The following is a 27068-nucleotide window of genomic DNA, read 5'->3' as shown; positions in this document are numbered from 1 at the left end:
AAAGAAAGATGGAATAAAATATCTGTATTGTACAGACTGTGGTAGAAAAAAAAGGGTGGTAGGCAAGTGACTCACTCTGTCCTGTTAAAAAAAAATAAACCACACTAACCATTTGCATTCTGCTTTTGTCAGATTTGTATGACAATCAGTGCAGAGATACACATTGGTATCAGATAAGCCATTAGCTTAGCTGTAGGAAGGATGCAATGCTATTCAGCAGCTAAGAAGTTAAATTCTTCCACTGTGACCAATTTCTCGACAAGAAAGAAGCTGTTTTGGCTAAACAGGACATCAGACGACAGAAGATGTTGAAACATCTAATTATACTGTGTGTCCACAAGCAGCTCAACAATGTGGCTTGTTTCGTTTACTTTATCATTCCATCCCGTCTGTCATGTCAGTGTGTTGCTTGCGTTCACTTGCAATCAAAAACTGATCGAAACTTACAGTTGCAGTAAAATTTTTGTCTCTCGGAATGAAACCACAAACTTAACCAGCTTCCTCTGCTGTTGCTATCAACAGTGTGCATGTGCCAGTGATGCAAGACAGACCGTTTAGTGATGATGGTTATACTGCATGCACAACTGCTGTTAAGGTAAACCACGTACATTTATTTTATTTACAAAATGACAAATTTAGCAAATTTATATCACATTTATACATGTAATCAAAAACAATACGTTGTATTTAGATAATGTACATGCATATGCAATATATATAGCTATATAAAATAAAATGTATACATATAAAACAGCACCATAAAAAAGTGTATCTTTTCATTCACATGTTTTAGAGCATGTAGAAGATCTGGCTGTCAAGTTTCACATACATTTAAAGCATAACTCCCGCCCATCTGCTCTCTCTCTCTCTCTTTCTCAGCCTCTTTCTCAGCTCCTTTTTCTGCAAACTTCATTTGCTCTTGCAGCTGCAGGAAGTTGAGCAACTCAGCCCACAAGTGTGCCACAGAAATACAGCCAGGTAATCAAATGTCAAAATGTTTTGTTAGCTTTTCGAATTGTACTGTTGGAATAATGGTTAATTTAGTTCAGTTTCAATGTGTGTTGTACCTTAAATCTTTTAAGGTTGTGTGTGATCAGTTTTGCTTTATATTGTGGCCTCCGTCTACAGGCCCATGTCTCTTGAATTTATGTAAATGATGCTTGATTTGCTAACAGATTTAAAAAAAAAAAAAAAAAAAAATTGCTAATGCAGTAGCTGTTTGCAAAGATGTCCTTGGCATTTCTAAGAAAAAATATGCAGTCAATTATGCGGCTGGTATTTCTGGTTTCAGTTGAAGCATTGGTCAATGCAACAACAGCAAAAAAAACTTCCTTTTCAAACTCTTGCATTATCTTGCATACTCTTTATTCATTTTAAATTCGCCTCATAATAAGCCTGTCTTTGTTATCATTCCTTGCTGTTTTAACACTGCTTGACAGTCTTTAGGTCATCAATCTTTGCCAACATATGGCAACCATCTCTATAAATGTTTAGAAAATCTCATCTCACAGTCATATGCTGCAAGTTCTTGATTTCTAATTCTCCAATGATCTGGTATTAACATAGGCCATATCAAAATAGGGATAACTGGTCCTTTCCACAACCACGGTATAACAGATCACTCATTTAATACTGTTTTTACCATAAAGAACTGTGAGCGAGTAAATATATGCGCAGAGGAAATTAATGAACAAAGATGGAGGGAAGATGGAGCAGATAGAATAAATGCTGCTCAGATAAACATATATATTTTTGCATTAGCATAACGAAACCCTTAATGTCAAGATCGAAAGGCGTGTTATTTGAAGATGCATTAGTTTCAAAGTGTTAGGTAAGTTGTAACATCAAGTCAAGTCGTCACCTTTATTTATATAGCGCTTTTTACAATACAGATTGTTTCAATAATGCAACTAAGTTTGTTTCAGCTGTACAGCAGATCTAGAAGAAAATAGTGTCATTGTCCAAGTTCAGTGTTGATTCATTTCGGTTGTAAAAAAGTTATTAATTTAGTTCATTTATCTATACAGCCGCTCTGGAGAAAACAGTGATGTCATCGTTCAGCTCAGTTCAGTTCTCATACAATGGTGTCAATGCCAGATCAATAATATATGCTGGTATGCATGATGCTGGTTAATTGTCAAACTTGGTGCAGAAACCTCATTTGAATATATTAAACACAACTGGGGAGTTTATCGAGGGGGTGAAGCCCTGATAATATAAAAGGAAGATGTTTATTCAATTGATTTTCTATTTACTATCGCTTAAGTTTTCGTGTTCTGGGTGTTGAAACTAGTGTAGTTTTGTGGTGTTGGACTGATCATTTTGTTTTGTAGTGATGGCCTGATCATTATGGTCACTGAATCAGTATGTAAAAAGTGAACAGTTGGATCAACTTAAAAAAATTACTTCAATTGGTAACACCTAAAGAAATGAAGTTTTCTCAACTTAAATTATCACGTTTTTCATGATAAAACGTGATAATTTAAGTTGAGAACACTTAATTTCTTTAGGTGTTACCAAAAAACATGATAATTTAAGTTGAGAAAACTTAATTTCTTTAGGTGTTACCAATTGAAGTAATTTTTTTAAGTTGATCCAACTGTTCACTTTTTACAGTGTGCATGACAATGCATAATTGAATATTTGAATGATTAAATACACATTGCATGTCACTTTTGTCTTTTGGAGCAAATACACAACACCAAGGTCAACTGTTGTCCAATTAATGTGTATATACGTTGAACGACGCTGTCCTACAATCCTATTAAGGGCCCGTTAGTCCAACTTAAGAAAAACCAGACAGGTGTGGTTTCGGTTGAATTTCAGCACTAACACTTTTAGTCAGACTTGTCTGTTTCCAACAAAAGTCAGTCCTTCATTCATCCAATACCTGAACATGTTCAATCAGAATGCAATGACTCAAGGACCAGATGATTGTCGCAAGCATTTACCTACACTTTCACACTGAGTCACCAAGAAACCATGAACCAGGAATGTTCTCATTAGACATGAAGGGTGTACATGTTGAGAGGTGTGTACACTATATGTGTACGAGATACAAAGAAACTGAGACACAAATAGATGGAAGGAGAAAGAGAGAGAGGCAGACAGAAAGAGACGGGGGAGGAGAGAGAGGTATGGAAATGAGAGAGGAAGGCACAACAATCAAAGGGGGTGGAAAAGGGTAAGCATGTCAAACCAGTCAGGCAAGTTCTTATTACAGTAGAAATGCATCATAGAAAAATGACAGACTGCAAGGAGTGAGCTTAAAGGCACGAGGGAAGATGGGGAGGACCTGTTCTCTCAAACTTCTAAGGGGCACAGAAGTCCTCTAAGGTACGTTACTTCTGTTTGAAGAGCTAAAACTCAACGTGTGGTTAGATTACGTGACAGGTAAATTGTATGTCCATTGTTGTTCAAGCGTGTGCCATGGGAGAACAGGTGTTTCTGTAAAATGACACTGACCTGTTTTCCTTGGAAAGTCTGTAATGTTGCATTCATATGGGACTGGTAACCTTATTTTGCATCTAGATCTGTGAAATACTAGGCACTAGTACATGGTCATTTGTGGTTATAAGAGCAACTTTATAACAACCTATATTTACTGTGTCAATGTTTCCTTTATTTGTTTTCAATCAGTTCAGGTTTATTTTCATCGGGTCTGTATTTGCGCTCCTGGAAGGTGTACGTCACGCTTCTTCCTCCTCCCACTCTATCTCTGCTTGCTGTTTGCTTATGTCTTTTATTTTAAACATATAACTACAGCACTCTTGACCTATATATGTTCAGTTTAAGATAACAAAGGCAATCTTTACAACAGAATAAGGTGGGGCAAACAAATCTGGAATTGAGCATTACAAAACCGTGATTTAAGTTTCAGCTGTTGATTCAGTATTGTTTAAACTTTGCTTCTTTATCAGTAAAATTTCTAAATCAGTGTTTGCTTGATTGCATGTGACTATTATCAGATGTTACTGAAGTGTCTGAATGAATTTCAATTTGCTACTTTGAATGAACGTGGGTGTGGAAGAGGAACAGGGTGCAGAGTTCCTGCGAGGCTAATTGACATAATTCACCAATTTAAGATAAAGTTATCCCTTTTTTACTTAATTTTTTACTATATTGCATATTGTTTATTCACAGAGATCGGCATAAAGACATGAAAATACCTCAGTTGAAATGTATCAAAATAACATACCAAATACTGTGTGGGGGAAAATGTATTTAAATACAAATAGGCCCTACAGTATTTTGTATCTAGAAAATACACAAACTACATGTAAAATTGGCCATGCAGAGATCACTATTAGGCTGAAAGCAAAGAACATTTTGGTGTGTACAACTGCTTAAACTTTTGATTTCATTTTACCTACCTTTATACTATCAACTTTTCAAAAAGACTGGGTTTATATTGTCTGTGCGCCATTTCTAAACGTATTTCTGACTAGGTTACACTGCTTTTATTCCTTCATGTAAACTGAAGACAAATCTGAATGATGTTCCGTTTTAACCTTGATCAACAAGTAGAATTGACCATGACATCCCTACATTATCTTATTCCTTTTTAATGCAGAAAATTCGCTCACCCAATACTAGAATGAGTCGTACAACTGCAACTCACAAGCATGAGTGAGCTAAAGGGTTTAGGGGCCTTAACTAGTTGATACAGGAAATCAGCAGCCTAATAAAGAGGTTGACTGGCACAAAATATTTTATGTATTTTGAAAAAACAAAAATACTGAACCTAAATTAATTTAAATTTGTATTTTAATAAATATTTTGTATTTCAAATACATATTTTAAATACATGTATCTGAAATACTGCACATCCCTGTTTATTCACACATTCATTGTAATGCATCTTCAGAAAGATTTAACTATGTGTGCACCGTAACTGTGTATGTTGTGTTAGACAGGATTGTAGTCTGGTGTGTTTGACCTGTTATCTGACTGCGTATCAGGTTTTGTAAAAGAGCTGAAGAGTGTGACAAGTAACAAAGAATGTTGTAAGAGTAAACATACAACAAAATGCACACATACACTGGTTACTGATTTTTTAACCTTTTATAAATGTTTGATTTTATAGAGTGAGGAATACAAGTAAGGTCCTTGTCCAGAGTTTCAAGATGTTTACATATGAGGGTATAGATGCTGTATGCCCGAAAGAGATTTATGGACTCTCATTGTAATAAATATAGAGTTTCAGTATGTTGAAATTCTGAGGTACTAGAATGAACCTGGGCAGGTGACTTGAAAATGCACTTTAAGCATGTACACTTTGTTGAGTGGGAGGTGGTGTATCTTAGTGGTTAAAGGGCCTGGCCAGGTTGTATGTTCAGACCATACAGGGTTCGGATCCATTCAGAAAAAAATCTAGACTGCCTTTTACAGTTCCTGAATTTTAGTTAATGCAGCAAACCAGATGATTTAGAATTTGAATCTAATGAAGTGCAATTCATTTATTAAACTTTATTTGTTTAAAGCTAATCTTCACATGTGTTTTTTTGTCTTCTTTACATGACAGAACAAGATAAGGAGCAGAGAGTACTGAGACCCATTACTAGCTCTTTTTGGATCAAGAGAGAGTGAAACATCTGTCAGAAGCTAAATTTAGCAGGTCTCCTCCGCCACCCTGGATTACAAACACATTTTTCCAGCTTTTATTACGATGGTAGGAAAATACAGCCCTTCTTGATTACTTCACAAATGCTGTCGTTCCAAAAAAAAAGGAATACAAAATTTTTAGCAAGTTGCTGAAAATATGTTAGCAACCAGCCTTCCATTCATACTGTAATGAATATACTGTGTGACATTCAGAGACATTTAAAAGCATGAGTTTGCATACTGGAACTTTTGTACGTCAATTTTCTGAATCAGACACAACTGGCAGCATAACTGAAGGTGCAGAATCATCCAATGGAACAGCAACACAAAGTCATAGTCAGTCAATTGAAAAGCCTATTGGCTCTGCAGCTGCTAGATTCAAAATCCGCTCTGCTAAAACACTTCAGCGAAAGGACCTCAGGATGATAAGTAACATCTTTGAGGGTGGAAAAGTTGAAGACTCAAGCCAGAAAAGTGATCCTGGTGAGGACCTCAACAAAGTCTGTACTTCTTCTGCAAGTTGTACCCACACTGACAATAATGACAAAAAGACAGGTAAAAATGTAGGTAATGGCACACATAAGGACTCAGCTCTTTCCATCAATTCTGAGAAGGGTGATGTGAGTGCTAAGCAGTCAAATACTCAAGAAGAAGAGAGTCAGACAGCAAGTGACAGTGGCAAAGGAAATGATTTGAGGAGATACCAGTCAAACAAAAGCAAAAGCTTAGACTGGAGAGGAACAAGTAGAGCAGAACATGGGAACAGAACTGGGATGACTAGTAGGACCAGAGAATTCGATACGCGATCCAGTAGTTTTGAGAGAACAGGGGCAAACAACAAGATAACTTCATACACACAAGAAAATCAACCCAGTAGTGTTTCATGGAGGATTCACGCTTACAATGGAGCGAATCAGAACACTGACAGAAAGGTTTACCCAATCTCTGGATCTACATCTATGAGAATGAACCGTGTAAATTTTGCTCTGGAACAGGCAAGCAGTGGCCAGTCACTTCCAGTCAGATTGAAGCCAAGACTAAGCCAAGGTAGTATTGGAGAAGGTAGCAGTCTCTGGGCACAGCAACAAGGTGAATCAAGTCTTGATCAGACAGACAACAGAATGGGATCCTGGGCCAGAGAGCAAGGACCTTCCAATACTGAGGAAGTAACTGGAAACCAAACAATAATGGAAAGAATTGAGAAACTGTTTGGGGCAGATGCCAAATCTGATGCACACTCAAAAAATTCAATTGGATTAAAACGCACCAATACTCTAACTTCTGATGAGTCATTTCCTAAATCTATGGATACTGTGGACTCTACTCCAAGTCACAGAAAATGCACTACTGACTCTGTGTTTGGAACTTCCGATTTTTCTGACAGCCAACAGGGGAAACCTTCTTGCAATGTAGACAAAGCTAGAACATTGCCAAGAGGATTTTCAAAAACATACCTTTGTCAGAAGCAAGAACCCTCTACCAACAAAGAGAATAAAAATGACCAAAGGGACAATTTCTCTGGATTAAGTTTTTCAGTGTCATCAAAGCCTACATCGAGTACAGAAATGTCCTCTGTTAAAAAAGTTCAGTCACTTCTGCCTGAAGACAATGAAGAGACAAGCAGAAAGAGTTTAACAGGGTCTCCAAAGTACTTTAGTCAGTCCTTAGAAAGGACCAGGAGTAGGCTGCCAGCAACTGCTCAACACAATGCTCACAGGAACCAGTCTGCATGTTCGGATAGTAGTTCAAGCGTTTCCAGCCAGGGTGTCAAACTTTTGTTAACCAATTCTGAAGGAATCAAGGGGGAAATTGGTAAAGTCAAACAATCCAATAAAGAGAGCACACAAAGACTGGACATAAATGAAAACAAGTATCTTGATGGTTTGCAAAATGGTATCACCCAACCCAAGTACCCACTAGCCTCAAAAGGTGCAGCATACAATGAAATCCATAAAGAGGAAGAGAAAGATGAAGTTTTCACAGATAAAACTAAAGGAAGGAGAGGAGAAGGTGTGCAAGAAAAATCGCATGTGCCATCCTTTGATTCAGTGAAGAATACAATCACCATGTTTGAATCTTTGGCTCAACAAAGCAAAAGCACACGGGAGACTTTTCTTACCAGGAGGACCTTATCTGTACAAGAGCATCCCAAACCTGTGGCTCTTGTAAAGAAGAGTGATTCAGATAAAAATCTACATTTTGGAAGGGTTGTGGGGAACACAGAAAGCCTAAGAACAAATTTCTTTAACAAAAGTGATTCCAATGATGAGACTGAAGGCACTCTAGAAACAAGTAGAACTCCTCATTCAAATTCCATAGTCAAAGTAAGACCAACATTGGAACGTCAAGAAACATACAAAAAGAGTGTTGAGCTTGCTCCAGCATTCAAACAAATGACTGAATCAAGAACTGAACAAGTTATCAACAGGAGGAATGAAGATGAATGGACAACAGTAAATAAAACACACACGGGTGAACCAGATTCTGCCATCACTGCAACCTCAGGGCTCAGAAACATAGGGACAATGGAAGAAAAAGCAGGAATCCCATCAATCTCTCAACAGTCAAATGTCAAAAGTTTATCGAAGCAACAGTCAATTAATATAAAAATAATTGATGATGATGAAAACACACAGACTAACTCTCCTGATAGACCTCTCATAGTTAGCATTCAGAAGCAGATTAACCCTGGAGCCGTAACAGTCAATGGTAACCATCCCAAAGCGCTGCCCAATCTTTCTCAAAGCTTTACTCCTGTCCAAACAATCTATTCCTCACTCAACAATTCTAACAATAACAACTATGAAACAACAAGGAAGGATTGCACCATATTGACTACTAGCAAGGCTAGGTGGAGCTCTGATGAAGAAGATGATGATGAGGAGGAAACTGAAGAAGACTCTGACTCAGGAGAATCATCTGTGACCATCACAAGCAACATGAGCCAATCAGAACGCAGAAGTTTTTCTCTAAGGTAATTGATATGAAAAATAAAAAAGTGATACAACTGATTCAGGATGTAAAAAAAAAAAGACTAAAATGGAGTGTCAGCTTATTTCACATGCACAAACCAGCAGGTTGCCCTGTTTATGGCTACACCTTACCTTGCATTTCTTCATACTCCTGCCACCCTATGCTGTACTGTACCTCCTTTCCTTTAAAATATGTTGTATATCTCCACTTCACATAACCCCTATTCTCTTTCTATATATTTACATCTTACAGTCTTGTGGACCTATGTAATTATGGTGGGGTGGACTACAAACCATCAGATAGCAGTTTGTCAGAGAATGGTGAAGATTTGCCATCTACACGCTCTGCGTCCTTGAGCTCAGACATCTCAGCCTTCTCTTCTGTGACTCTGTTGAGCACTGATGAACTGGATCGCTTACTGGACGATGTCAGGGGCTTGGGAGATGACACCCTGCAGGTAAAACAAGTCACATAACTTTGTCCTGAAACATATAATTTGACAATGAAATAGACAGACTGTCATGACATGTACATTGTAAGTCTTTAGAAAAAAAGAGACCATTTCCTTTTTCTATCACAACTTGTATTTCTGACGTATGACAGAAATATGAAGACGTGCAAGTGGTTGTGTTACACAAGGAGGTGGGGAGTGGCTTAGGATTTACCTTGGCAGGTGGAGTGGATCAGAATAAACCAGTCACAGTGAGTATCACCAAATGATGTGATGTGAACATTTTTAACTAATAGAAACCAATACTGATGGTCAAACAAAAGACCACACAAAAAGCAGCAAATACAAAAAAAAGTACAAAAAAAATGTTGTTTAATACTAATATGTCAGAAGAAATTCCTTCAACTCTGCATTTTATCAAAATACCAACTCTTTGTTTAACAACTGGTAAATGTCTCTGTCTTTAGGATTAAATCCTAATGTTTATGTAACTTTTAAGTACACCAAATATCATTTTATGCTTCAATACAGTATCATTGTACAAGTTTTTGGTAGTCATTGCAATTTGACTTGAATTGGAATGGGGTGTTTCACCTCCATCTCATCTCTTAGGTCCACAGAGTAATCCCAGGAGGAGTAGCAGCACATGAAGGCTCTATTTACGAGGGTGCCCGGGTGTTGTCGATCAATGGCACTGCCCTGCAGAACTCTGCCCACTTGGAGGCTCTGCGTACACTGAGAAAAGCGAGGGGGCAGGGAATGGCAGTGGTTGTTCTTCAGAGTGGTAACAGCAGAAGAGAGGCCACTGAAAGACAAGGAATCACAGGTGGGTGATGGACAGATGGCAAAGAGGTGGTGATCTGAAGGAAAGCATTTTATTTTACAAATGTATGTGGTTGTCACCATGAGTGTGAATTCAATCAACATTTTGGAAAAGGACTTTATTAAGTTGTTTGATAATAATACTGATAAACGGGCCCTAATTAAGTTGCCTTACCTTGTATACAGGTGAGATAAAAATGTGTGACAGAAGAAAGCAGAGTCTCTTGTGCAATCCCATACTTTGTGTGTGTATGCCCCCTACAGGCAGAAGAGTCCGTGTGACTCTGGAAAAGTCCAGCTCTGATCTTGGCTTTAGTCTGGAAGGAGGGGTGGGCTCCAGCTCTGGAGACAAACCCCTCACTGTACAAAAAATATTTCGTGGTAAGACCACTTTTTCTCAATTTAAAGCAATCATAAAAACCCTATTTGGACAGTTATTGTTTCTCATGGGGCCGTAAGAGATTTTCAACATTTACAGGGGCTTGTCAGTGATTTTATTGCCGTCTGAATCCAGAATGCCATTGTTTTTGTCCCACCACCCACATAAAAATCCTCGTCCGAATCCACATCTTTGGGTTTACAAGAAGAGAGTTCTTCAAAATTCACTATTTAAATCCTTTTTGACCACTGCCGAGCACCGTACGGTTGTGCTTCGCTGTAATTTGGATGCATTTTAAAGATGTAGCCTACACTTTTATTACTGAAATGATGGAAAGTATTTACAAGAAAGATATTTCATCACCGCTCAAAAGAGAAAGAGAAGAAAAGCACGTAAACCTTTGAAATGGGCCGTTATGGCAGCAATTATAATTACAAATGTAAACCAAGCAGCTTTATGTCCTACCTCATGTAAATAAGAGGCTGTATTCATTTATTTCCGGTAATTTCCACATTTTTAAAATGACATTCATCATTCTGAGATAAAATATAAGACAGAAAACCATTTTACTATCTTCCTAGTTTTAAACAGGAGATATTTAACATTCAAATAATAGGCTAAATAGGATATTATTTTCCTATTATTAAATTAAATATTAATTTATTCTTATTATTACAAGCAGATGACAAAACTCGCTCCTCCACCAGGAATAAATCGCCATCCGAATTGTGTCACTGAGGTGCCATGCAAATTCATTTTTACAGACGTCCACATGAGAAACAATTACCGCCAGAATATGGCTATATTCAACACAACTATTCGCTATTGTGGATTATGTGAGAAAGTCTAGGAAAAGAAAAATGTCAATCTGATTGTACCAATTACAAATGTAAAGGCAAACTGCCGTTTACCTCACACCTTACTGGCATCCCTCCTGCATTTCTGCACAAGAGGGCAATTTTGAGCTTGTGCTTAGTCTCATTCCAAGCTCTTTCATAACAACAAGCAATTATGTCAATTACTTGTTTGCAGGTGGACCAGTCAGTGAAGTGTTTCCTGGGGATGAGTTATTGGAGGTGCAAGGTCAGAGTTTGGCAGGTATGATGCGGCTTGAGGCTTGGACCCTCATAAAGAAACTGCCTTCTGGTCCAGTGGAGGTCTTACTACACCGTCCTCACCAGCCGCGCTGAAGACTTTTACTTTCCTTCTTGCACCTTATTTCTCAAAGCGCTTTGCAATTCAGTCATAATTCAAACAATGGTATATTTTTTTCGTTTAAGGTTTTTTGCTGTTACAGGTTCTGTGAAGTTGTATTTTTGCAAATGTTTAGTTCTGCAAAAATATGAAGTTTAATTTTTTATTTTTTTAGATAACTATGAATTAATACTGCCAAAATTAAGGGCATAAAAGCACTGGAGGCCAGGAGGTCATTCTTTTAAATATCACTTATTTTATGCACTCACAGTATGCAACTATTGATATTGTTTTGTACAATCAGTCTTTATCAGAAGCCATTATATATATTTTTTAGTTTTTTATGCTACATGTATATTCGTATATGTTGTCTGTACTGCACATATCCGTCCCAATTAAACTTTTGTAATATTAAAGACAAAAGCACCAACTACATTTCTTTCATAAGTGATATGATGGCATTTTCATAACATTTCAATGCACTACTCTTTTTACTTAATTTTGGTCGTTTTTAGTAGTTGGACTATGAAAGTCAATGGGGAACATCACATTTTTGGTTACTGACATTCTTCAAAATATCTTCTTTTGTGTTTAGCAGAAGCACGAAATTAATAAAACTCTCCATTTCCATATGATCTTTAATTCAAACCAAGCAGAAAAGGGTTAAGGTAAATTTACCCATCCTTTAAGAATACACTTAATACTTTTTTTCAATCATATACAGTATATTTCATTTGAATAATTTCAGTCAATGCTTGGTTGAAACAATGGTAACCTTAAATATGAGTTTACACAAGGATGTTGGCTTTGGGAAAGAAATTCAAGTGTACAGATATTTGAGCTAGATAATTGCAGAATTACCCAATTTCTAATCTTCCAATGTCAAAATGATTAGTTTATCGGATGTACAGAAAAGCACGATAAGTGTTTTACAGCAGCAACTCATAGACCACTAAATCCTGCACGATTATTAATGATTTATAAAGGGGTCATGGTTTAGATCAGTCAAGCTTCAGTATTATGTGGATGTTGCCTCCCTTATGTGGGATGTTTTTACCTTGCGAGGATATTTAAAACAGGGTTTAAAGGTTAGCTGAGCTAATAGACACAGACTGAGGTCAGATATCTCTGAATAGCAGTGCAACAGCAAGTTTTGCAAAAAACCTGCAAGCCAATACTAAAAATGAGTCTGGTAAAAAAGATAGTTAAGAGGATGAAGGTGAAAAATGAACTGGCACGACAAGTTATGGGAGAGATCTTAGGCACTTTTGTACTTCTGGTAAGTTTTTGCATTGTTTTCACTATTAAACAAACTGAGCATAGTTATTGATTTATAGATATTGTTTGTTAGCACAAGTTTTTCATTAATGAAATATCAGATGTTTTCAATTTTGCAATTTAAAACTCATTATCACTATTAAAATATTAATTTTTTCAATATGGTAAAATTTGTTAATGCATTAAAAATCAGATAACGAATAACATTTACAGCATTTATTAGTCACTCCACTTTAAAATGAAAATTCTGTCATCATATACTCACCCTCATGTTGTTTCAAACCTGTATGAATTTCTTTCTTCTGCTGAACAGAAAGGAAGATATTTAGAAGAATATCAGTAACCAGACAGTTTCTGGTCTCATTGACTTCCATAGTATATTTTTTTCCTACTATGGAAGTCAATGAGACCAGAAATTCATACAGGTTTGAAACAACATGAGGGTGAGTATATGATGACAGAATTTTCATTTTAAAGTGGAGTATCCCTTTAATGTTAATTTATAAAAAAAAAATACTATAGTTCATTGTTAATTCATGTTTGTGCAAATTATTAACTAATGTTAATTTATAAAATGTAATGATGTAATACGTTGTAAAAAAATAAAATAACATGAACCTAATAAATGCTGTAAAAGAAATACTGCTCAATAATAATGCATGCATTAACTAATGTTAACAAAGTGTTATGAAAATACCATAAACACATTTTGTTTACATACATTTTGCAACATTTTCCTTGATTTTCTGTTAATATTAACATAAAATTTAGTAATTTAATTAAGAATTCATAAAGTGATATTTACATGAATAAGAAAATGTGCAATGTACTTTTTGAAGGGCTTATGTTGAAAATGATTGTGCTATCATACATGTTCAGCATACGTTTTACAATGGACAAATGCAAGGTTCTGTGAGCATGTGCTTTTGCTTATATATGTTGAGAATGTGTTTATTTAGCAATGTGTGCAAGTTAGCAGAAACTTTTAATCTCAAGTAATGTGCATATTCCAGTGCAAGGTCAATTTAAGAGTACTATCAGGGTTAGTACTAATAGCAATAATGTTACAACATTACTTCACAATTCAGCCGGTAATCAAGCTTATGCATGCCGACAATCAGAACAACAGCATGATAACAGCATGAAATGTTTTTTAAAACTTTGATAAACAAAAAGTTAATATGACGTAACTTGTGTTTATGACACAGTTAGTGGTGGGGTGGGGGGTTCCACCAACAAAAATGCTTTCAAAAAGCCAAAACATCAGGCTTTGCATGTACTGTAAGTTACACTGGAGCATAAAAACATCCCTGATGTGTTTTATGCTAAATAGCAATGCTATCATACAATCATGACCATAACAACTGTAACTGTTTTATACCCAACTAAAATAAGCAACTAAAATTATTAATATGTAATTCGTTTTTCTCTGCTGTAGCTGTTTGGTTGTGCTGCAGCAGCTCAGGTGAAAACCAGCAGAGAAACTAAAGGACAGTTTCTGTCTGTTAATATGGCCTTCTCTGTTGGCGTCATGTCTGCCATGTACCTCTGCAGGGCGGTATCAGGTAAAATTGGGCTGTTTTGTGGCAGTTAAGGAGAAATCATTTGTAATATTACCCTTTTTTTGGATCGACACAAACTGACTTTAATATAATATATATATATATATTTCCCTCTCTCTCTATCCCTCATGAAGGAGCTCATCTAAACCCAGCTGTGTCTCTGAGTTTCTGTGTGTTGGGAGACCTAGCCTGGATAAAGCTGCTACCCTATTCTCTTGGTCAAATATTGGGGGCTTACCTGGCCTCTGGACTTGTCTATCTCATCTACCACGGTAAGAAGAAAGAGAGAAATAAAGACATCCTTTCTTTAAAGATACACCCTATATCTTAACAGTAATTCACCATTCTATTTTTTCAGTTTTGTGTTTTTGAAAAAGAGAGGATAAAGATTATTTCTCAACCCTCCTCTCCTCCAGATGCCATCATGGAGTTCAGTGGTGGAATTCTGACTGTATTTGGTCCTAATGAAACTGCCAGTATCTTTGCAACTTACCCAACTGATGTGGTATCAGTGCAGACCAACTTCCTCGATCAGGTCGGCAAAAGGCCATATCAGATTAGACAAGAGCGCTGTAGTTAACTACTACTGATATAATACATCATTGTAGTTGAATCTAATCTGATATAATAAGCAATGCTCTAACGCAATAAAATGTTATACAACATAAAAAGATATATGACACTTTTTTCAAACATTAATAAATTATCAATAGATCTTGTGAGCATTCTGGGTCTTCTGACTAGACCATAATCTTTCTCTTGTTTGCCTGTGTGTAGGTGGTTGGCACAGCCATGCTGATGTTGTGCATTCTACCTCTGAATGATAAGAGAAATGCTCCTGCTCCTGAAGCGTTGCTTCCACCCATTGTAGCAACTGTTGTACTTGGGATTTCCATGTCAATGTCGGCTAACTGTGGAGCTGCCATAAACCCTGCCCGTGACCTTGGTCCACGACTGTTCACGTTCACAGCAGGCTGGGGCGCAGAAGTCTTTACGTGCGTACTTTATTAACCTATTAACAAACAGTCTAGATTAATACAAAGATCTATTAACATCAGATTAAGTGTTTTGTTATCTATGCCCTTGCACCTCCTACCTTTTAACTTATCTCTCCTCTGATAAAGCAAATTACCAGGTATTTCACTTGCTTAACTCCAGTGTTCTATTCAAATTATCTCAGTACATTGCCCTGAAGTGTGTTCCCAAGCCCTCTTGTTTTCTGACCCTCACAGGTGCTATGACTACTTCTTCTGGATTCCATTAGTGGCTCCTTTGGTGGGGGGCGTGCTGGGGTCCATCATTTATCTGGTCTTCATTCAGTGGCATCTGCCTGAGCTCGAGGATGAATCTGAGTCTGAGGAGATCAAGGAGCAAACAAAGGACATGGAGCACAACAGCAAGAAAGACGAGTTATACCTTAAAATGTCTTCTATTTAAAAGCCTGCGGGACCATTGAATCTGCCTCATAGCATTTCCAGAACCTGCTTCCCATCTTTTCCCTATTATTTCTGGACTGTTTTATATTGTAAATAAAAAATGGGGAAATGCCACAACATAAAACTGGGGGGAAATGTAAACCCCCTTTCCCCTAAAATATTAAACTGGGACTTCTTTCAACTATATGTAGAAAATTACTATCGCCTTAATCGTTCACTGTTTCATACAGCAGATGGGAATTCAAATATTCGTATATAGTACGTACAGTGTATTAGTTATTTTAGATGATCCTCTTGTTGGAAGATGGTGGAATCTAGATATATTGTTTGTTGTCTAGTGCTCTCTCATGTAAGTGACTCAATATGTTGCACGTAAACGTTGTGTCTATTACATCACAGGAATACATTAGGATGAGTGTGTGCATATTTGCTGATGTCATGTGGTGTACATTAACAAGTTCACAAACAAAAAGTAAAAAAAGAAGAGAAATGGGTGGACCTGTTTGAAGCCCCTATTTAGCAAATATTTATCTGACTTTTAAACTTTGGGAATAAGTATATTGATTATATGTACTCACAAGGCCACTTTACTGGCATGGTACATCCCTTTATGAGAGAAATTATTTCACCATGCACTAAATGAAAGATCTCGCTACTCAAAAATAGTGTCAATAATAATAACTGCAACCATATCACACGAATACAAGGATTTAAGAAATCTTCTGTCATAAAGGGTTCTGGTAATATTACTGATCAGTATAGAGCTTTTTAGGTCCTGTTTGGTTTGATTTGAAAAGAGACACGAGGGATACTTCTCAATATCTCATATTTCAACAGGGTATCTTGCTTTATTAATATTTATTATGAATTTCTTAAATAAACAAACTTCAACAACATAAGGGCAGATCCTCTGAGCGCTGCTGATGACGCGGTGAAGTGAAGCTCGAGTGATCAAGTATTGCAATGTATAAAAAAGCCTTTTCCTTGCAGCCTTTCCTCGCATCCTACAGGGGTGGAGCTGAGACGCGAGGAAAGGAAGCGAGGAAAGGAAACGTATGAGGTATACGGCCATTAACTTTTCCTTAGTGTTTGGGGTCACTCTCTCAACACATTAAAGTAACTGGCTAATAATTCTGGCATTTGCTCACAAGATGTAACAGATTTGCCCAGATGTGTGGGTCAAAATTTCCACAACAACCATATAAAATCAATTATACAGTCATACTTGTCACATATCCAGTCACCACACCAGCTCTGTCACCTCTACCGCACTACACTTCCCAGCATCCCTCATGTTTCCCACCTGCACACCATCAGCCATCACCTAATTACATCAGCACCTGCACCTCATCATCAGCACTCCCTATAAAGAGACACGTCTCCTGCACTCCCTTGTCTGGTCTTGTCTTGTCTATATGTACACCTTAAGACTGATTACCTGTACCTTACCTGTCTTTTGTTGTCTGCATCTGGAACCGTCATCTGCAAATAGAGACATTTGTTCACAGCCAGCCAAGTCATCCTGTATCTGTTATTTATCCATCATACCACCAGTCTGCATTCCTGTTCAGTTGTGTATCTGTCCAATAAACTCTGTGTTTGAACTCTTACCTGTCTGCATCCTTTTGTTCTGTGGCAATACAGTTTTATAGTCATCATTCCCAAACTTAAGTTGGATAACAACTCAATACCTGTGGTATTTAGTAGTATTTAAACACTATTCTGAGATCCTCGAAAATGTATGTCCTTATCCATATTGCCAAGGCCATATTAAAAGCCAAAAATTTTTAATGATCAGTATCAGGGTTGCCAGGTCTGCATTTAAGCTGAATATCAATTATAAATGTTAACTAGATTGTTAACTATATCTGTCTAGCGATGTGTGTTTATGCGGATGTAAATGTAAAAAATGGTTTGTCTTTTTAAATCTTCTTGTCATTGTATTTATTGAGTTGGCTCGTGCGTTTTATGTTTCGCACTTCAGAATTGTGACGTCATTTTCGGTAAGGGAGCATAGTAAGCACCGATATTCCCTTGTTTTTGTGCTGCATTGTGGGATTTTCAGGGAGCGAACATTCCATTGCGCTGGAAGGATTTTGCGATTGAGATGTGTTTACACGACAACTAAAAACTACTAATATTCTGAAAATAGAAACGTTTTTCTTTGCATTTTTCGCATACAGACAATTAATTGTCAAAACAATCCACCATTCACACAGATCTGCGAAAATGATTAAAAACGCTGTATTATGCATGGCAGGCCAGTAGTTGACGACGTCATTTAGTAAATAAATACTATGGGCCAATAGCACGTAATACGCATGCACATGACGTCACCGTTTTCACAAATTCACGTTTTTGTTGTAGTAGTTTTCGTACACGGTGATGATAACAGTATCATTCTCAAATCTTGCACTTAGAAAACCTTTTCAAAAGTTAGCATTTTTCAGGCCCCCTTGTCGTGTAAATGAACAGCCAAAACGCATAAAAAGATTTCTGCTTTTAGTTGAAAACGATGTTGTGTAAACGGACAGTATTTCTGCAGATATATTTGTCTATGTTCGTCATTCGAAAAGGGAAACCGATGCTGCAGGCTGCAGACACACAAACCGTAAGCAAAGCTTGCTTACCATTTTAAAAATCAAATCTGCAGATCACTTTCTTTATTCCACTCCGCTCATGTTAATATTAAAATATTCGCCCAGGAACACTTAAATTAGAACAGCCTTCTATCTGTACCGTTTTGACTTCTTTGCTCTCTGTTTTGCTATTATTCTCGTGCACTGACTCATTCACAAAGCTGAACAGCCAATCAGAGTTCTCTCTCTCTCTCTCACTGATGGCCCGATGCAGATTCTACATGCTGAATTAGCCCAAAAAACCCAGACAGCGTCCGACTAGAGCCAACGGTGCGGAACACACTGAAAAAACTAAGTCGGCAGATGCTTAAAGTCCGAAGGCCGATCGTCGGCTTGGTGTGTAACAGGTTTTATTGATGCCTATGGGAAACTCCAGCATTTAAATTCAGTTTGTCGCAGTTTGGACAGATCGATTTGCTGATCACTTCCTGTGCACGGGCCCTTACTCCTCCACTGGTTCCGTCCGGCATCCAGATATCCTTGTTTCCACTGGTTCTGCACAGACCCAAGTCTTCCTCTTCTTCATCCCCACCAGTCCAGTCCGGATCTCAATCATCTGTCCTTCTTTAAGTCTCTTTCTTCACCGCTGGTCCTACCCAGCTCAAAGCTTTCATTACTGCTAATGACGCCTTGGGCTTCAGATTCGCCAGCTCAGCCAAGGGGTGGCTCCCCCTGGGACTATCATCCCCTCGGCTACACGGTGCTTCCTCGTCCCATCAGCTCCACCTTGGTCGGACATCGCTCTGTCTGTGCCACGGACTTCCAAGCCTTCCGCTGTGCTTCACTCTCCACCCTTTTCAGCTCTGTCTGGCTCCACCTTCTTTCTGGCTCCTCCTGGGTCCTTGTTCACTCCGCCTTGATCCTCCGGCGCCCTGGCTCCCTGGCCCGGTCCCTCCAGTCTCTTGGATCCACCCAGGTCTCCAGATCTCTCGGCTCCACCGCTGGTTGCCAGACCGCTAACTCTGCCCTGGCTCCTCCCACCATTGGTTCCACAGTGGGCCTTCATACTAACTGTGCTCTGGATTTCCTTTTTTTGTCTAGTGTTGGTTGTCCTGTTTCGCTTGTTAACTCATTATAGTCCAGTCATTTTAAGCCAAAATGGGGGTCAACCTTGAACAAATTGCAACAGAAGCAAACTCAACTGATTTTGTATCCTCAATATGTCCTGAGTAAGGAAAAAAAAAAGCCCAGAAGAATCCCATTAGGGCAAATTTTCGAAAAAGACCCAAATATAGCATATTCATTCTTTTTCTTACTTGAATAGGGTACAAATAACCTTTAGATATCACCATGAAAATTACTGAGTTGATTACTTACATCAAGACAAACAAAAAATGTATTACAAGTTTTTTTTTTATTGTTTGTTAACATGGACAAACGGTGCATAATCTAACTATGTATGTGCTAATTTGCATAAATACCACAACAGGTCTAAACATTGGATATAGCCAGGTGAAAATGTCTTGTTGAATCTTGTTGACATATAACAGTAAAATACTTAATGTTAAGGTCTGAATGGAACCCATTTAGGCTACCCATGAGCATTAATAGAGGCAGGAAGAAGTACTTTAAACCAGCCAAATGTGATATGAATGTTCCCTATTACCTTCTAAGCCTAATCTTTTTTTCTATCGGTTTACATCCCTTTGAATGATTTAGTTTATTTGTATAACTATAGTGTACTGACAGTATAGTTTTATATAATTTGTGTACAAAGAAATTTGTGAAATGCTTATACAGTACATTTCACTATTTCACAGAGAAGAATTAACTGATGTTTTTTATGTTTGTGGTTTCAAATTGTTTGGCCAGCTATTTTAAGAAAAATTTATATTAAGATATAAATTAGATAATTACATAATCTCATTTATAAGAAACAACTCAAACCAGAATCTACATTCAAACCATATGGGAAAAGTTTTTAATGTGGGTTTTATCATGTATGACGTTGGAAATAATCAAAATATTTGAGTGAGTGTGCAGTTCAACTCTTTACTTAGAGAGAGATTTACATACATATATGCCTATTATAAATGTGTATTTTATACACCAGACTGTAAAAAAATAAAAATAAGTTAACATATTTCCAATATCTACTGTAATGTTGCCCTAGAAACCATGTGGAGTATGTTTTAATGCAATGAGTAAACAGAGTCTTTCCAGAAGAGGCCATCTCACGCAAGCTAAAGACAGGCAACAAAATAAAATTAAAAATAAAATTAATTTTGAGTGAGAAGAGAAGAGAAGACTAGGGCAGCTAAACCTACACGTGGTTAGCTAAGGTTAAGCCAGACAGAAAATCAACCTGACCGTCCAGAGCTTTTTGTCTCTCGAAAAAAAAATTATAGACCCATCCATTGATATATAGAAATTAATTGATATCTACCTACCCTAGCTCTATCTAGCTAATCATTTATAAATAATAAATGTTGCATCATTGCTAAACAACAATAACTTCAGCAGATTATTTGACATACCTCAATTCGTGTCGCTGTACAGCCTCCCCCTACTGGACGCATAACGAACAACAGGGGCGTAAAACTGCCTGGGGCGTATACGTCTCATGGTCTGCAGCCTCCCCCTACTCGGCCATCGTGCACTGAATGAAGAATCCAGCAGAGGGCGCACACGACAAACCAAAACAATGAGCACATGGTAAAAGTCGGTACTGCCCCCATGCTGCACTGTGAAAAAAGTTACAGAATATTTCTGCTGCATTCATTTTAAATTGTATGACAAACATTCTTAAAAACCACATTAAATAACAAAATTAAAATGCTTGCAGTCATGCATTTTTTTCGCTTTTACAGAAAACATTATTGAACAGTGCAAGACTGAAAGTGGGGAAGAGCAGAGCAGATGCAGATGCAAACACCGCCCCTCCACCCACGCCTCCCTCATCCTATTACTATGAGCAGCTGCTGGCCTATCGTGTCCGATACACTTTCACCTTTCAAGGATGTTTTGATCGTCAATGATAGCGTGCATTCGATAAATAACCTATGTTGCCTTAACCCGACGGGATACCTGTAGAAAATGAACAACAGAGATGTCTGAAATCAGCATTGCTTACAAGAGGAGCTGATAAAGGTAATGTCCTTGCTTATCCGCCAATAATAGCTTTACTTTTAGTTCTGTATAGGCTCTACATGCTAACAGCGTGACTTCTGGGGAAACAGTTAGCAAAAACTTACATAAATATCGTTGTTTTCTCTCTTTTAAACTCTCAAAATAGCTTTGTGAAACTCCACCACAGCGATGTTCTAAGCATTGTGACATCCTGCTTCATTTGTCGATATATTTTGTTGTATATTTCCCATGTACCACACGTGTAGTAAACAATATGACCACCTAATGAATGCTTTAACCTAATTATTCTCACAGATGAACTTATGCCAAGTTACGCCATTCATTCTGAAGAGCGTTAAGCAGTAATTTATGAATTTCAGTTCACATTGCATCTCAACTTTGAAATATTTTTGAGCTGCGCATGTCTTAAATTCCAAATGTTACTTTGACAAATATAATGTTGATTTACAAGTTATGACATAGGCCTATTAACCATTGATTGATTGACGTGGTCTAAATCACGAGTTTATTATAGGTCTGCTTTTTTGATAAGAACATTGCCCAACATTATATTATATAATAACTAATGCTTAAAAGTGTATTACTTAGGCCTACCATGGAAATTTAAGTTCTATGTTTATGTATCATCTCCACAGCTTCCTTCAGGAAAACCCTGAATAAAACCCTTAATGATTTGCTGTGTTTGTCCGTTGTGTTAAAAAGAGTATCAGACTGTTTCAGACTATAACAGATTGTTTCTCGTTAGGTTCAGAATTTTCAGGTTAGGTATTTGCAAGTAACTTGTAAACTTAATTGAACCGAGGATTTAAGCTAGTTCTTGAAATTCCTTTGAGGGTAAAATTCTGACTGACAGCCAAGAAATGTTTTGTGGTGCTTAAACCACTAATGTTATAATTCCCTAGTGAAGGAAAGCATATGAACAGCAGGGGCATGATCAATTATATAGACCGATATGTAACTGTAATAATTATTAATATAATTATATGCATTTGGCCACATCTGTTTGTGTGTCTATGAATAGAGAGTGAGAGAGCAGACCCATTATTTTCTGTATCATTATTGTGGTTCTGGTTTAATGGTGATTTCCTGTTTGACCTTTTGAGGCAGTAAGCATGAAAAATGGAGATAGAAATGAGGAAAAACAGATGGGAAGCCAATGAGGGCAGAAGAATTATTGGAAAATAAACAAGATTAACGTGTACAGGAGCAAAATACAAAGGATGTAAATTAAAATGTGCTACACATAGTATGTTCATTGTAAATTAAAACTAAAAAGCTGACATGTTCAGCCTTACATGACCACAAATAAATATAAAAATATTCCTCACGATTAAAATGCAAGTGCCCTCTCTGATTATTCAGTCTGGTTTGCATTGTGTGACAGACTGTATTCTTTATCCATGCACGTAACATAATGTGAGAGAATCATTCTGTGCTACATGATGCTTATTAGAGATGCTGAGTCAAATGACTTCCTTTACACCACTGCAGTCTGTTGTCAGTCTGAAGAAGTGTACTTCTCCGACTGTTTATATTCAGCATGGCTTCCAGATCTGGGATGTTTAGTGTCAAAAGCAGCCTGTTTTTGGGGTTTGTCCTTAAGTAGCTTTGTGCGCATCAGTGTGTGTGTGTCTGTGTTGTGGGTCATTGGTTTTGACCTGCTGGTGTGTAAGCCTCCAGTCAGATACATGGTAATAGACTCTAATCATAGCTGACACACATGTGTACCAGCTTGTCTGTCCATGTGAGTGTGTGTGCATAGACAGAAATATTCCATCTCACCTGAGTTAACCTTCAGTTACTTTATACTGTGCATTCTTTGCATCTTTGGATTCTATCGTCTTTGGATTTGTTATTTTTTGTGAGAATATTTTTACCTGCAGCAGCATTTATGTTTTTCTGTTCTCAACCCAGGGGTGGCCTCCTCCTACCCAACCCTTCCCACGCTCTCGAACAGTCTGCTTTGATTATCTACATAAAATGAAATCATATCTTTATTGTGGGTATTCAAAGCAACAGATCATTGTCAGTTGTGTCATGAGGACAGCTCAGAGACAGAAAAATATCTCTTCGATGACCTCTGTTGGTTAAGGAAATATAAAAGTCAATATTTGCAAGCCTGTAATGATGACTAAAATTTCCTTCAGGGAAAGTCAAAATGCCCTTATGTGCGTATGATGATCATGGATAAAAGCACTGAAACCAATGCATTGCTGTGTTTGAGAAAAGGCATGTTACTAAACCACAGGCATGTGATATTAAAATTCTGTCCAAAACAGATAAGCCACTAATTATTTTCACGTTATGGATGATATTATAAATCTATACGCTTTGGTAAAACATTTTAATACAGTATGAAAGATAGGCTAAATATTAATTGGGGACCTTCTATAGAAAAGATAATACTGTTTGAATTTGAGAACATAAAATCTCTGATATACCCACAGCGAAGTTCTTTTTCGTTCTTAATTTAGGGGTAAAATGAAGTTCGAAATACACTGTTATCAAACGTCTGAAGCCGCCCACACTGCTGAGAGCGGCGTTCGATGAATGTAAAATGTGCTGCACGCTTTTCTCTCGGTAACAAAATAAACACGAAACAAAATTGAGAAAACAGCAAGCATTTTAAAAAAAGCATCTGATCGTAGCAACATGGATATGTTTGCACAAGCTCTACGGCACTCCAATAAAGTCACGTCATGTTTATTTTTTATTTATAACCCAGAGAGAAAGAAGGCACAGCTGTGCACTGCTACCTATTTACTAAATTGCAACGGACCAATGGTAGTACAAAGGTGTTTACCAGCCGTGGCGAACTTTTCCGAACTTTTTCTTTCTCCGATTTCGCTTAAAGTATATCGGGGCCTTAACTTTTCATAATAAAGGAAAGACCCCTGCGATGCTGGTAAGATTAATTGCTACCCCTTTAAATTGGTGCTAGTGATTCTAAATCTTAGCATTGGCAGAACAATTTCAATATACAATATTGGCAGATACAGTAAGAAAAACAGATATATGATGCATATATATTGAACATTCATATTAAACCAGGTCCCTGTATGGAAAACTATGTGATAGATTATAAACTATTCCATAAAAATGCAGAATTGGGCAAAACTGCATGTGTCTAATTCTGTGATATAACACTGCAGAGTATAACATTACTTTCTGTTATCTGTTGAGGTTTAAGTCGTATCATCTGCATTCATGAACCTGTTTTTTCATCATTTGTTTTATTGAATAAAAGAATCACACTAATATAGAAAAGAGCATTTCAACCTCCCATTGTATAAAATGTCTAAACAATTGAGTGAGGCGATGTCTGCCTCTATATTCCCTGTGCGTCAGGCATAGGAGACAGAATGCAGACAGCATGTGGCGTCTTCAGAGAGAAATTTATTGGTAACCAGACCCACAGACATCAATGTGTTTCTGGAACAAACCTAACCAGACCACTTCTATCACTTAGCATTAGCATTTAGTCTTAATAACAGTGCTGATGTTTCCAGCTTTTATTTTTATTACTAATGTGTACGTGTAACCACCTTAAACAGTTGTCCTATCAGTTATCTTAATATTATCATGATTAAAATATATATGGACAAAACATTTCTAGGTTTTCCAAAAGTTAAGCATTGAGATTACGGCGACAGGTTCATTAGCAGTGGCTTAGTTTTAGCTGACTGATCTGCATACTGTCGTTGTCAAGGATTAAATGTCGTTGAACTCCTGAGTGAGCGTAAACTGTTGGTACGTCCCCTGTTTTACCCTTGAAATCCTGTTGACATTGTGGTTCTCTCTCTCTCTCTCTCGGTGTGTGTGTGTGTGTGTGTTGTGTGTGTGTGTGTGTGTGTGTGTGTGTGTGTGTGTGTTTGCATGTCGGTGTAGATTTTCCCATGGGACGGAGCGGCAGAATTTCAGAGGTGTGGAAATGTTCAGAAAGAGACCTCCCCCAGGTAAACAATTAGCTACTCTCCCTAAACACACACACACTTTTAAATTTAATTACCATTTTGTGCTCTGAATTTAAAATACACACAACTCAAGGGCTCAATCTTCAAATCAGCTCAGTCTTCACTCTCATGGCACTCTGAAGCCTAACTATTTAACATTTCGATGAATTGTTGACTAATTCGAATGAATTCGTACAACCTCATTTGTACACTTTTAGACAATCTGCTTACGCCCCACTAATGGCTACATTAGGAGCGGACCTTCATGTTTATACATTTTTTTCACATACTTCTGTACAAAGCATACAAAATCATAAAATAGTTGTTTTCTCAGAGCAATAGGTTGCTCAGCTCGAGCAATGATGCTTACAAAAGTTAGCCTCTTTGATTTCTCAGTAGTAAGATATGAAATATCTTCATAAATTACACTCTTCAAAATGATGAATTCCATGAAGAACCTGCTAAAATCAATGGACCTTTTTCATAGCACAAAATGTTCCTTATGGTGGAAAAAGCTTCTTTTTAGATTATTAAAATGTTCTTTACCCTAAAAAAAAATGGTTCTTTTTAGAACTGTGGTAAGCAAATGTATATGTTTTCATGCTTGATTGTTCAAAAAAAGCATAATTTTTTACATATTTTACATTATTACAGCTCCTCTCTCCTCAGTCTGGTTGAATGTGTCATTTTCGATGAAGCCCCTCCTTCCGAAATGCGAAATGTGCTATGATTGGTTAGCTGGTCCAGTGTGTTGTGATTGGCAGCGCTTAGCGCGTGTTCAGGAAATGTCAAGCCCCTTCATAACTGCGAGCTCTACTCAGATGTAAATATTAACGATGGCGTCGATTTCAAACCATTTCGAGCCCAATTCAGACCCTGACAGTGTTAACGAAAAAGAGGATTGTGCTGAACGGATTTCAAGCACAGATTTCACAGGATGTTTCAGAGAGTGGTATGTTTTTTTTTTGTGATTTTCTTATACGATGTTATCCAACATTTAATCATATTTGTCGGAAAACTGTGGTAATACAAACAGTAATCGATCACAAAATCATGGATCATTTTCCTAAGGGGCGTTGAACAGTCTACAACAGTTACAAAAGCTAAAGTAAACACTACATCAATACTGTAATGTTAGTTAGCAAGCTAGCGGAGGCAAAGTTTTGCCCTTCATTTACATCATAGCTGTCATAGCAACTACATAAAGCTTATAATTGGAACTGTTAATAGAAAACACAACTACAAAAAATACGACACACTTACAAGTTGTGATCCATAAACAACAGATTGTCCCGACAAAATGGGAACGACTACGTCTTTCAGGAGAAGCCTTTGTGCATATAGCCTGCACTGTACTCTCTTCTGGAAACTGTTCCCTGTAAAATGTTCCCACAGACAAACGTACTTGAGGTTATAAAGTTCAGGAACAGTGTTAAAAAAAAGTTTGTCAGCCTTAGGACAAACCTTTTCCGGTGAGTAAAAATACAGCGACAACAACTCTTCCTCTTCTCTAAAGCGCCCCAACACAGGGTTGCTGGCTTGCTGCACACTTTTTAAAGTCAAATTTAAGGCTTTTTAAGACCTGAAGAAATCTAAATTGGCCGCCAGCAGCCATATCACCCTGTAGCCAGTAGTATTGACTGGTTGCTCACTGAAGCTAAGCAGGGCTGAGCCTGGTTAGTACCTG

General features: G+C 37.4%; 3 protein-coding genes across 4 annotated transcripts in view; all 3 read left to right on the top strand.

Annotated features, from left to right (window-relative positions):
* The first annotated feature begins 550 nt into the window (after positions 1-550).
* LOC311275985 (uncharacterized protein) lies at positions 551-11846 on the top strand. 2 transcript variants are annotated; one of them, XM_084385377.1, is made up of 8 exons: positions 551-595; positions 880-978; positions 5525-8578; positions 8830-9034; positions 9181-9279; positions 9641-9854; positions 10115-10231; positions 11262-11846. In XM_084385377.1, the coding sequence occupies exons 3-8, from the start codon at positions 5832-5834 to the stop codon at positions 11417-11419; spliced, it is 3540 nt and encodes a 1179-aa protein (XP_084241503.1). In that variant the 5' UTR covers positions 551-595; positions 880-978; positions 5525-5831; the 3' UTR covers positions 11420-11846. The 2 variants fall into 2 exon arrangements, with proteins under 2 accessions (XP_084241503.1, XP_084241504.1); XM_084385378.1 differs by lacking the exons at positions 551-595; positions 880-978 and adding an exon at positions 3205-3336.
* Positions 11847-12503: 657 nt separating this feature from the next.
* On the top strand, positions 12504-16162 carry aqp10a (aquaporin 10a). The gene is made up of 6 exons (XM_084385379.1): positions 12504-12702; positions 14140-14266; positions 14398-14535; positions 14680-14798; positions 15041-15258; positions 15496-16162. The coding sequence occupies exons 1-6, from the start codon at positions 12607-12609 to the stop codon at positions 15698-15700; spliced, it is 903 nt and encodes a 300-aa protein (XP_084241505.1). The 5' UTR covers positions 12504-12606; the 3' UTR covers positions 15701-16162.
* Positions 16163-21269: 5107 nt separating this feature from the next.
* Positions 21270-27068, top strand: part of atp8b2 (ATPase phospholipid transporting 8B2) — a 43977-nt gene continuing 38178 nt past the window's right edge. The window contains exons 1-2 of the mRNA XM_084384833.1: positions 21270-21428; positions 25317-25384. Of these exons, the coding sequence (XP_084240959.1) occupies positions 25360-25384 (25 nt within the window). The 5' untranslated portion in view covers positions 21270-21428; positions 25317-25359. The remainder of the gene's footprint in view (positions 21429-25316; positions 25385-27068) is intronic.

Source organism: Rutilus rutilus (genome assembly GCF_951802725.1).
Source record: "Rutilus rutilus genome assembly, chromosome: 17".
Lineage (NCBI taxonomy): Eukaryota > Metazoa > Chordata > Actinopteri > Cypriniformes > Leuciscidae > Rutilus > Rutilus rutilus.
The sequence above is the reverse complement of the archived record's forward strand: the minus strand, read 5'-3'. Positions and strand labels throughout refer to the sequence as shown.

What these genes read in the sequence shown, in the direction of transcription:
- LOC311275985 (XM_084385377.1), top strand. Translation starts at nt 5,832, where the DNA reads ATGAGTTTGCATACTGGAACTTTTGTACGTCAATTTTCTGAATCAGAC. An exon ending in ATCAGAATAAACCAGTCACA is followed by an intron (nt 9,280 to 9,640) that starts GTGAGTATCACC and finishes CTCATCTCTTAG; the next exon opens with GTCCACAGAGTAATCCCAGG. An exon ending in TGTACAAAAAATATTTCGTG is followed by an intron (nt 10,232 to 11,261) that starts GTAAGACCACTT and finishes ACTTGTTTGCAG; the next exon opens with GTGGACCAGTCAGTGAAGTG.
- aqp10a (XM_084385379.1), top strand. Translation starts at nt 12,607, where the DNA reads ATGAGTCTGGTAAAAAAGATAGTTAAGAGGATGAAGGTGAAAAATGAA. An exon ending in TAGGCACTTTTGTACTTCTG is followed by an intron (nt 12,703 to 14,139) that starts GTAAGTTTTTGC and finishes TCTCTGCTGTAG; the next exon opens with CTGTTTGGTTGTGCTGCAGC. An exon ending in TGTCTATCTCATCTACCACG is followed by an intron (nt 14,536 to 14,679) that starts GTAAGAAGAAAG and finishes CCTCTCCTCCAG; the next exon opens with ATGCCATCATGGAGTTCAGT.